The sequence below is a fragment of the Barbus barbus genome, assembly GCF_936440315.1.
Source record: "Barbus barbus genome assembly, chromosome: 1".
NCBI lineage: Eukaryota > Metazoa > Chordata > Actinopteri > Cypriniformes > Cyprinidae > Barbus > Barbus barbus.
Window position 1 is genome coordinate 4,477,912 of NC_136729.1, and position 11,517 is coordinate 4,489,428.

An 11,517-nucleotide genomic window follows, 5' to 3' on the forward strand; every position below is an offset into this window, starting at 1 on the left:
AATTAGTTACCTGAATTCAAACTGACTGAGTGGAATAAACTTACAATGTTTAAGTTCAGTTTACCCTAATAATTGACTGAGCCAACACTTAAAAAAAAACAAGTTAATTTAACTCGATGTAAATGAGTTAGTACTCATATTTATTAGTTTACCGTAACTTGTCGGGTTTTACGATGTATGTATCAAAAAGATGAATGTATACGATGTATGTGTCAATAATAATAACACTCTCCTGGTGAGAGTTACATCAGAGTTTCGATCTTGTCTCTTCACCACTGACATCATTTACTGTAAACTATGTGCTATCTGCCATATAACTGATGCTTATCAGTGCTCCTGTTGTAGGACCAGAGGTGAGTTTACAGTTAAAGTACAAACGGATGGTGATTTTCAGTTCCTGGGTCACCTGGGATTAACCTTTCTTAAAATCTTTGAAATTACCAAAGAAGTAAAATATCCATGGTGATAATAGTCCTGCTTGACACAATTCCCTGTTTGCCAAATGAGACACTTACAACTGCTTTCTGGAGATCAGAAACTAATCATGATCTTCCAGCAGAAAAAAAATATATATATATAAGAAATATACAGCAGTCCTTATTTAAACAGCTCATGTTTCTTAAACATAAAAAGGTGGTTTCAAAAAGGTGGTTTCATTTTTGATGCCCTTTTGTGGGACCCCTTTTCTAAAATACAAAGGCAGCTATATAGAAACTCATTTATAATGCGAGAGGAAAATGTTAAGTGTGAACACATTCATCATCCGGCCTGACCCAGTGTCTCGGGTTGCAGACGGGGAAAACACCCTAGATGGCCAGTCCATCACAGAAAGAAAACACATTGTTTCTTAGCTGTTATATAGCCATTTTACTGAAGCAAATTATTTGTTATTAAAATATTATCTGAAAAATATGATGTTGTATTAAACAGACCATGTGTTTTGGTTTTTGAAAACAAACATTTTCAAATGTTTTACCTGTGGAAAAACAATCTGGACAATTTTATTTCATTATATTACATATCATGAAAGTATATGAATAACCCTTCAATCATAGTAATTTCAAATTTTTCAAAAGCGTATGATTCACATTTTTATTAAGTAATAGTCAATACAAAACAATACTACAGAGCAATAAAAAATACTATATATAAAACACTAGCCAAATATAATGCACTTATGCAATAAACACATACAATAATGAAGAGAAAACACAAAGCACCTTTTGAGCAAATAATACTAATTAATAATAAAATATTAATAATGTAATAAAATATCTGTACAAGAGGAGGAACACAAAGACACAGTAGACAACAAACCCGGTTCAGTGGCATTCCAGAAGAAATCAATGTCAGCTCATTTGCAGCGTATAGTTTTAGATCTCATTCTGTTACACTTACAAGATGTGCTGAGTGCTTTCATAACACACAGTATTAATAATAATAACTAAATGCAGATTCTGAATAGTCAATGTCTGCTTCCTTGCAGAGCAATGTCCAAAAAGTACCTAAACTAAAACAACTGTCTCATCGGACTCCAGTGGCTCTTGGCTTGTAAGTGCTCCATTCTCAAAGTTTCTCCACGGCATGGCGGTTTCCATAACAGGTGGACTGCATGGCACATCTATGCCCAATTCCTGAGAAGGAGATGCATTGCATGTTTCAAACAGGACCTCAAATTTATTCTCGGAATCTCCTGGTTCCTGCCAAATCAGCAATTCATATCTTCCAAAGCGGCAGAGCACCTTATTATCAAGCTCAACTCTTTCGAGGTATCTCAGTTCAGACCCACCAACCATAAGCTTGACCTTCTGGCTCATGTTTTGGATCGTGAAGCTCAAGAACGGGCTTCCAGCTTTCTTATACGCCTGTATGGAGAGCTGTTTTCTGGAGACAGAGGTGTCGTTTAGGGCGAAGATGCAAGTCTGCCCATCACGGCCAAGCCTTAGAGGGTCTTCAGCGTCCATTTTGTACGGCTGATTTAGGGGCAGGTTGTGGAAGAGTGGGCGGCTGGCTTGGTTAGGGTTGAAGAGAAGGATATGAAGACAAGTAAGCAGTTCTTCAGTCTCGAGTTTGCTATAGTCATTCATTCTGTGAAATAGGGAGGCAACTTCTGTGGGGTTGAATTAACTTGTTTACAGTTACAGTTCTAAGGAAAAACGATAAGAAACAACTCGTTAAGTGTTAGCACAGATGTATGTTGCAGCAAAACGTATTATTCTGAATTAAAGTGAGAATGCACACATAGCGAAAAACTTCACGCTAAAGTATAAATGCATAAGCGTCGTACCAGTTTAACAAAACTAAACAGTAGCTTACCTTCAGAAGCTGTTTGCAATGATCAACAACTAGCGGACTGCTGTTCCGAAGCGGAGATCGCTTTACTATGAGCTCAACAAACAAAGAGGGGATTGCATCAGAAGCACCGAAATCCCCCTTCCAGCTCGGGGCATGTGACTCTCAAAAACCCCAGAGTTGCGCAACTGACTTCTATGCTTTCGCTATTGGTTTAATGTTATATTTCTAAACTATTAGGCTGTTTGACCTGGAGATGCACGCTTTATTTTCGTTTTGATGAAAAAGAAAAACCATTTGTTGCGTAGGTAAAACTTACAGTACTCGCCAGACTTTGTCTAGAGACGTGACATTAATGACCAAGAGGTGTATGACAGAGAACACGTTTATGGTCATCATTTACAGTGTCTTATCAGTCACTCCTGACAAAACTGTATGACCACAGGGAAGGGAAGCAGATGAGAAAAGTGTCATCATCATCTAGCAAAATAACAACCTTTTCAATGCTTTATCTAAAACTATAAAAGTAATACATACATCCTTATGAATTAAAGTTTAGACACTGTGAAAAGGGATATCAAATCAGGATAAACAATTAATCATCAGCCTATAATCTTTTTTCTAGGGCGGATCTCAATAATCTTGTGTTGTGCTTTACTGCAACCTACTGGTAGAATGAACCAGAGACAGCTTCCTCATGCTCCATTGTGTTTTTTACAGCCTATTCGCACATCTTTATTTCTGTCTAATTGAATTCCATTTATAGCTGTAGAAATAGTGATTTAAAAGCCCAAGTGGCATGCAGACTTTGTTTTGTGGAAAACACTAGAAGTGGCATCGAGATAAGGTGTTGTTTGGGAGACTTATCTCCAGCAGAATAAAGTTTTTTGTGGTTGGCAGCTTTTCTTGTTATTTCTATTTTCATTAGAATTCCCAAACTCTATTTTCTTCCACACAATTCCTCCCAAAACATAAACGTGATTCTTCACTGTTAGGTGTGTTGATAAATGTTTACTCAAGAAGTTGCTTTCCAATAATGCTATCAATTTCGATGCATTTCTTTTTCATTATTGATTTAGTTTCTGCTGCCATGCAATATTTAAATCTCGAGTTCATCCCTTGTAATAACTGTCTGCTTCCACATACCACCTCGACTCCCATGGTGCACAAAAATAAATCATCCATTCAGAACAGTTTTTTTATTATTATTATTATTATTTTTATTTAACCTTTATTTAACCAGGAAGTCTCATTGAGATTTAAAATCTCTTTTACAAGAGAGACCTGGCCATACAGGTAGCAGCCATACAGTAAGACAATTATAAAATACAAGTACACATTACAACATTTAAAAATATACTCTCAACAAAAACAATCACAAGCTTCCAATGCCATTATCTTTATGATGCCTTTAAATTCACCAATAGACACAAATTTATCTAGTTTTAGATCTTTTTGCAAATTGTCCAGGGTGCCCAATATGAAAATGCAGTTTTCCCCAGTTCTGTATACAAACACTGTTAAAAAGCAAACACTTTTTATCTTGTCACGTTCTTGTCACGTTCCATGTCATCCACATGCTTGTATTTGATTGGTTTATTCAACCTTGTGGGCGGGACTGAGGAAGTATATTATTGAATGACCCACCCTTTTCCTCATTGTGGCGAGAAGCAGACGGTGAGTGTTGTATTAATACTTTGACCTTTATAACGCCAGTACTAAAATATAGGTTTAGCACGCGACATTACAGCACTTTTAACATAAGAAGTTTTCATATGGTATGTAAAAACTCTGTTAAGCGGCTACATTTAAAAGTAGTAACATTACATGCATCGTGTTTTTCTCGGCGCGCAACGGCTATTCGGCTAAGCTAACGTTATTAGCTTATTCAAACCTCTCAAGGGGATGAACCCGTGAATCGACGATTACTTGCTATATTCCTGTTCTCGTGATTTTACGAACATAAACACTTTAAAGAATAACGTTACGCCGTGAATAAACTGAATGTTTGTGGAGGTTTTATAGTCGGCTACAATTGAGTAACTGCACGAGGCCGTGGCGTATGTAAGAGGATTTGAGGAGAAATGTTGCTACTAAACTTTATTAAGTTCTGCTTAGAGTAATAATTTTATTTATTTTATTTTGCGTGTATGTAGGGGGAAATACAATTTGAAGTATTTGCATAAACTGGTTTGACTTGATTGGCTTCTCAGGAAGTTCACAATGTCAGCTTTCGATTTCAGTTTAGGACCAGGCGTGGTTTCGTGTTCTCATTCTTATGCGTTAATTTGCAAAAAGCCATTACAATAACCATAAATTGTTTTGCATTGATGGCAACTCATTGTAGTGTATCCCATCACAGTGTGTTTCAGGCTTTGCATAACACGTAAGCAAAGATGGTGAAGATCTTCATTGGGAACCTGCCTCCACAGGCAGAAGCAGAAGAAATAAAGTCTCTGTTTACTCAATATGGAACAGTCACTGAGTGTGCCATTATCAAGAACTTTGCCTTCGTCCACATGGATGATCGCAAAAGTGCAACAAAGGCTATCCGAAACCTTCATTTATACAAGCTGCATGGAACGCCCATCAACGTTGAAGCGAGTCGGGGCAAAAACCAGGGCCCGGTGAAGCTTCATGTTGCCAATGTGGAGAAAGGAGTAGATGAAGAGCTCAGAGCGCTGTTTGAAGAGTACGGCACAGTTTCTGAATGCGCAATTGTTAAGAATTTTGCCTTCGTACACATGAGCAATTCCGATGAGGCCATGGATGCCATCAAGGGGTTGGACAATGCTGAATTCCAAGGTAAAAAATCCAGTCTTGTCACTCCCTTACATGTCCTTTTTGCATGTTTATCACGTTTGCTAATATGAACTGTTTTCACACTTACAGGTAAACGAATTCATGTGCAAATTTCAAAGAGTCGCCCAAGAGGTGAGGAGGAAGACTACGGCCCCCCAGACAGTGGATACTGGCCACCCCGTTTCCCTGGTGACCGGCCTGAGCCCCCTGGTTATCCTAGGGGTCGCTTCGGGTACCCCCCTGGTCCCCCTCCTCCTCCACCACCCATGCCCCCCAGACGCCCCCCATACCCAGAGCGTGCAGCGCCGGCATACGAGCGCGAACGCAGTGTGGTAGACTATTACGAGAAGTACCGCGCTCGCCCTTACGGCGCCGCCTCATATGAGGACCGGCGTCCGGGTGCCATCCCCCCTCCCCCTCCTCCCCCTTCATCTGGCATTATGAGAGAGCGATTGGCTGGCAACGGCCTCGACCCCTATGAGCGACGCCCCCTTCCACCCCCACCATCCTCGTACTACGCACGAGACCGCAGTCCCATCAGACGTGCTCCTCCTGCCCCTCAGACACCCGCCGGGAATGGTTACTCATTCGAGCGATCTCGTCTCTCCCCTCTCTCCATGTCTCGGCCCCCGATGTACAACTTGCCTCGGGCCAGAGACCCCTATGCTGACAGGGCGGCGCCGCCTCCACCACCTGCGCGCTACTCGTATTAAAGTGCACAACTGCGCTTTTGTAATCCAAGGTGAGAATAGGTCCCGCAAGCCAAATAATATAGTACCCAGAATGTACGTACTCGCGCAGTTCTGCGTGTGTAATTGATGCGCAAGTAGCAGTAGCGTAAACTTTGTATCAAAGTGCCTGGGTCATACATTTTTAATGGCCTTATGGTCTTTTAAAAAGCACTGCTCGAGGAACGCTGAACTTCGTATCGAAGTGTTTAGATGGTAAATTCTGCTGGTAAATTAAACTTTCACTTCGTATAAATCAAACAGACTTCATACAAATCTTTATTTTAACTTAGCTTGTCGATTCAGTAATCCCAGATGGCACTGCAGCCGTTTGACTCATGTGGTTTGCTCTCTTTCCAGGTGTAAATTATTCAACAAGACCGTCGTCGTTGTCTCCAGGTGCACGTGCCGCGATGCGTCTTTGTCTGCCAGAGCGCGTTTCGTTCGCCTGCGCACCATAGTGGAAGAGTTCTGTTGCGGACTGCACATTCTATAAAACTACCGCTTTTACACGCAAAAAATCGTCCTCATGCTAAATTGTCAACTCTGCTTTATTTTTATTTTTTTTGCCTTGTTTTTATTGTTTAACATTTGATAGCTGAGAGAGGCACTAAGCCAGAGCACGTCAATTAGGTTAACTTGGTGGTTTGTTAAAGACTGAAAGGAACACACATAAAAATTCTTCTTTCAAAGAACACTTCAATGTATCTCATTGTACATTTTTACTTTTTAAAATCTGGAATGAGCTTATCGTTTGTTATTAAACTACTGTAACAAGCGCAATTCCATAAATTTTGAACCAAAAATTCATGTGTAAAGCTTTTTTTTTTCTCTCTCTCTCTCTTTTCCCCTTTCCAAGCTATTTGTTAAAGTGCGGCATGCAAGTAAGAATACTATCTCCGCAGTAATAAAACCTTTCCGTCTACTGGCTTTATTGAAATTGTGCTGTAGTGTGGATTTTAATTGCAGAGTATCGAAGTTAAAGGACTTTGTATCATCTTCTTTCATAGGAACACTTGAAAGTTTTAATAAAAAGACTGGAACTTGGTCCGTCGTTTTGCTTTTCTTGCTAACCTTTTAAACTCAACATGCCTAAATAGGCATAAAAGTAACTGTTTTAGACACATTCGAATTAAAACCCATAACATCATGCTTCCTAGTTTGAGTATCACGGAGAATGGAACTGCTTCTGCGGCGAAATGAAAGCGATTACCATCACTTCGTATTCAAGGCTATTCTTTTGGCCTAAACCATTGGCGTCTCAATATTCCTAGTCTGTGTCCAAATAATCCTATCATTCTGATTCATTAAGTGGGTAGACTTCCCAATGTTTTCTTAAACAATCAGTGGTCCTTAAGTTTGATTATTCCAGGTAAGTCACTTGATGCATTTAGTTTCTTTACCACTCAGCATGCCTTTCACTATTTAATTGTTTCAAGGTATAGCTTTAGTACACAGACTGCATATGTGTCTCAAAGACATTTATTTGGGTCCAAATGTTTTACACATGAAAGTGATGATATACTTTAGGATGCACTCATGCCTGAGGGTAAGTTTTAGGTTAACGTGTGCATTTTACTTCTGTTAGTTCGGCCTTTATTTTACAATAAAATGTGTAGTTGTGGCTGTTCGTTCATTTACCTATGGGACGCCAAATGCATGTGCCTCTTCTGGCAATGATCAACATAACAAATATATTTTCTGTTTAAGGCGAATGCATGTTCAAAAAACCCAATAAAGCATTTTCTCACCTGCTCAAACTGTCTTGGTCATTATTTTTAAGAATATGGCACTTGTGTATTAAGGTATAAGTTTGTGCATGCATGTGTACAATGCATGCATACAAGTAAAACATTTAACACGTGTGTATATTTACAATGTTTTGTATATAATTGTTTAAAAATGCATTTATATAGCTTAATATTTATAGTAGAGGGCTAAACTGCCAAACGTTTTGTAACATTTGACAAAGTATTTGAAATGATGACAACATTTATAGTAACTAAGCTATTTTAACACCTACTGGATCACTAATTCCTGGCCTTACATAAAAATTTTCCTTTTTTTCCCTTATTGAATTTTCAAGGTTACAACATTTCTCAAGATATTTCACAATTTTTCCATTTTGTGAGGGCAAACAGAAACGGCAATATCTTAGTAAAATGAAATTACAATTAAAGGGCATCACAGACAAGCTAAATTAACAGAAATACAGTTCTTAGGGCATTTTTTGATTTGGAAAAAAAAGTAGTAAACTTTAAAGGTTGTTTGAAAACAAAATTATGTTTTGAGTTACTCCATTCGGTCTGATGAATATAACATTTTCCTGACAGCAATATCTATAGATAATTGTTAATTTTGTTTTAATAAAAAGGCAAAAAGATTAAAGCTAAACGAAAGTTTCGTTATGTGCTGTTACTAGTATAATCAAAGACTATAAAAATACAATCCCTAAAAGGAACTTTGGTATAATTCATTACAGTACATCATTTATTGTCACATTTGTGCCTCAATACTAATGATTGGGCGTCAATTTTGATCTTATTTGAAATATGCTAATGATTTAAACACTAAATGACCAGGAAAAGGGTTTTTTGTTTATTCGTGGACAGGAAGTGCCGTCGGTGTCGGCGCGCGACTCCATTTTAGGCTTCATTCATTTTCGCAGCCAGTGATATTACGTGCTCGCTACGGTAAGCCAATGCTGTTCCTGCATTACTCTTTATTACTTTAAATGAGTGCTAGTGTTTAGATTTTACATGAAGGTAATGCAGTGTGGCGTAACGTTAGTACTGTAATATAATAGCAGTAAATAAGGCGACGTTTACCTCGGGGAACTTTATGTAGTCGAGCTAACTTAGCTTAGCATTACACAGTCGAAAACATTGGCGTACAGCTCTGAAATCTCCACCGTCGTACATAAGCGTGTATCGGGCACTAAAAACACACACTTGAATGATTACAAATATAACTTAAGGGAATTCATACGTTGGGTGTGATGGTCACGTGGATATGCGGCCTAGCAACACGAGATAATTCAGCTGCGCCATAAAGTCCAAGAACGGAACCTGGTCGTCTACTTTACACATTTTCATCCGATCAATGAGTGCTACACACAGCATATTTAATGCTGAGTTGTGCGTAAATCATTCTGGCATGAAGCCACAAAATCGAAACTAAAACCTCTGATAGGTTTAAGATGTCTATGGTTTTGTACGCCAGCACAGCAGTAATGTAGGGAATCATCTGTTGATATAACGTGCATTTCGCAACTATGCTCCCTCTGTCCAGGAAAAAACGACAATAAAGATGGTTAAGATCTTTGTTGGCAACCTATCCTCAAGCACGACCGCGGAAGATCTGCGCTCTCTTTTTTCTGAATATGGCAAAGTAAAAGAGTGTGACGTCCTGAAAAATTATGGCTTTGTGCACATGGAAAGTAGGCAGGATGCTGAAGAGGCCATCCGCAAACTCCACCATCACGAGCTGAACGGTCAAGCCATAAATGTGGAGATGAGCAAGGGAAAGCCCAGAGGCTCCACCAAACTCCATGTGAGCAACATAAGCAGTGGCTGCACCAATCAGGAGCTCCGGGCCAAGTTTGAGGAGTATGGCTCTGTGGTTGAGTGTGACATAGTGAAGGACTATGCCTTTGTTCACATGGAGCGAATGGAGGATGCCATGGAGGCCATCGGTGGGCTGGAAAACACGACCTTCCAAGGTGAACATTAACCTCGAAACGACGAAATCCATGGTTACCCAGGGTTGCATTTTACTCCTTAGATTTTTTTTTTTTTTTAAGCATGAGAATAATGTTCTACTCACTTTTCAGTTCTTTTGTAATTGCTAAAGAGAATTAATTTTATAGATAATTGGCAGTAGACAGATATAGTTATATTTAAAGCATAGTTCATCCAAAAATCTGTGTTCACCGTCTTGTTGTTCTAAAACTCACTAGATTTTCATTTATCTTGGAAACACAAATTCAATTTTAAATTTACATGTCATTAATCATATCCAAGTGATGATGATAAGATTAAACAAACAGAAGAGCAATGATATGCAAGTGGTGTGACAAGTCTCTGTTAGCCTAACGTAGTGCATGCAGCAAGGTTATACATAAAGAAAACCAGTAGATGGAATAGAAAAAGAATAGAGAAGGCTGGTGTTAGAGGTCCTTTTAAATATGATTAAAGTTTAATAAAACTTCAGAGATTTCTGCCCCTTCCATTGAAAGTTCAAGTAACCAAAACTTTGCTGATTCCAAAAGTTGATAAAAACATTGTAAGCACACATACACGTTTAATATGGTTAACAGGCTTTCAGTGGAGGAACAAAAATCTCAGAGGTTTCTTCAAAAATATCCTAATTTGTATTTCGAAGATGAATAAAAGTTTTATGGGTTTGGAACGACATGATGGCAAGTAAACAATTGCAGAATTAAAATTTTGGGGCAACCTGACCCTTTAAGTGCTCTGTGGCTATAGTGATGCAATAATTCTCTTTTAAAATGACGGTTTACGTGAGCGGAAGAAAATTTTACATTGTTTTGCGTGTGTTCTCTTCCTCCCACAAGGCAAGCTGATCAAAGTACAACTGTCCACAAGTCGCCTCCGTACAGCGCCTGGCATGGGAGACCAAACTGGCTGTTACATCTGCGGAGAACAGGGACATTGGTCCAAAGATTGCGGACGTGGCCAAAACGGTAGCTATGGTGGCGGTATGGGGGGATTCCCCAGCGGTAGAGGCCCCCCAAGGAGCGCACCGAGTTACGGCATGGGTGGCCCTGGAGGCCTTCCTAGTAGAGGTTACCCTGCAGGGCCGCTCCCCCCTCCCCCGCCCATGAGCCGGCGTCCCAGCTACGGCGAGTACAGCGCGGATGCTCGAGAACGGTACCCAAGCAGGCCACCGAGCAGGCCACCGAGCGCCTATCTCGAGAGGTCATCCTCATATGAGCGAGAGCGCTACGGAAGCATTGACTATTACGAGAAGTATCGGGCTCGTCCAACTGGCTCTAGCTTCTTCGAGAATAGCAGGCCTCTCTCTATTCCCCCTCCTCCTCCTCCTCCCCCCCCTCCCTCTTCTTCTCTCTCAAGGATGCGGTTGGCTCCTCTCAGCCTCGATCCCTATGAGCGACGCCCTCTGGCGCCTCCGCCACCCACGGCATCGGTGTACTTCTCGCGGGACCGTAGCCCAATCAGACGTGTGGGCGCCGGTTCGGAAGGCTACTCGTACGAGCGCTCGCGACTTTCCCCGGTCTCAAGGAGCTCATCGACTTACACCGTGCCGCGGGCCAGAGAGAACTACACCGAGCGGGTTCGATACGCATACTAAACCCACACACATGCAAGGTGAGCGATAGCGGGTCGTTATCTTTGATGACTCGGATGAGATGTCAACATGGTCTGTTCTAAAGCGTAAGCCGTTTCGAGTACAGTAGTAAGCGGAGCCGCTTTGCTCGGGTTAAAAAGTACAAAAGTCAGAGGGTAATGCCTGTCGAATGTTCTCACCGAATATTTGTTCCTTTTTTTTTCTTTTAGGTGTTGTCAAGTGAAGAGACTTCCCCTCCACCTGTATAACTTTGCCTCAATCAGATGCTCCATCGGATTTCAAAGATGCAGGATTGGATCGGCACATTGATCACAATGCTTGTTAGATCTGCGTGTTAATGTTTTACCCTTAATGCACAAGCTGC

At 40.4% G+C, this 11,517-nt stretch overlaps 2 protein-coding genes across 5 annotated transcripts; one reads left to right on the forward strand and one right to left on the reverse strand.

The window, feature by feature from the left end:
• Positions 1-1,085: 1,085 nt before the first annotated feature.
• LOC306875125 (TRAF-interacting protein with FHA domain-containing protein A-like) lies at positions 1,086-2,441 on the reverse strand. The gene is made up of 2 exons (XM_079425536.1): positions 2,317-2,441; positions 1,086-2,146 (listed from the first exon to the last, which is right to left on the reverse strand). Exon 2 carries the CDS (start codon positions 2,085-2,087, stop codon positions 1,506-1,508), a length of 582 nt encoding a protein of 193 aa, XP_079281662.1. The 5' UTR covers positions 2,088-2,146; positions 2,317-2,441; the 3' UTR covers positions 1,086-1,505.
• Positions 1,981-6,869, forward strand: rbm4.3 (RNA binding motif protein 4.3). Of its 4 annotated transcripts, none has more exons than XM_079425504.1 (4): positions 1,981-2,046; positions 4,655-5,097; positions 5,185-5,836; positions 6,183-6,869. In XM_079425504.1, the coding sequence occupies exons 2-3, from the start codon at positions 4,689-4,691 to the stop codon at positions 5,805-5,807; spliced, it is 1,032 nt and encodes a 343-aa protein (XP_079281630.1). In that variant the 5' UTR covers positions 1,981-2,046; positions 4,655-4,688; the 3' UTR covers positions 5,808-5,836; positions 6,183-6,869. The 4 variants fall into 4 exon arrangements, with proteins under 4 accessions (XP_079281630.1, XP_079281629.1, XP_079281632.1 ...); XM_079425503.1 differs by lacking the exon at positions 1,981-2,046 and adding an exon at positions 3,909-3,969; XM_079425505.1 differs by lacking the exon at positions 1,981-2,046 and adding an exon at positions 3,965-4,070.
• Positions 6,870-11,517: the final 4,648 nt, after the last annotated feature.

Bases quoted from the DNA above. Each gene is read 5' to 3' on its own strand.
- LOC306875125 (XM_079425536.1), bottom strand. From the start codon at position 2,087: ATGAATGACTATAGCAAACTCGAGACTGAAGAACTGCTTACTTGTCTT.
- rbm4.3 (XM_079425504.1), top strand. From the start codon at position 4,689: ATGGTGAAGATCTTCATTGGGAACCTGCCTCCACAGGCAGAAGCAGAA. The intron at 5,098-5,184 runs GTAAAAAATCCA...TCACACTTACAG, and splicing joins GGACAATGCTGAATTCCAAG to GTAAACGAATTCATGTGCAA.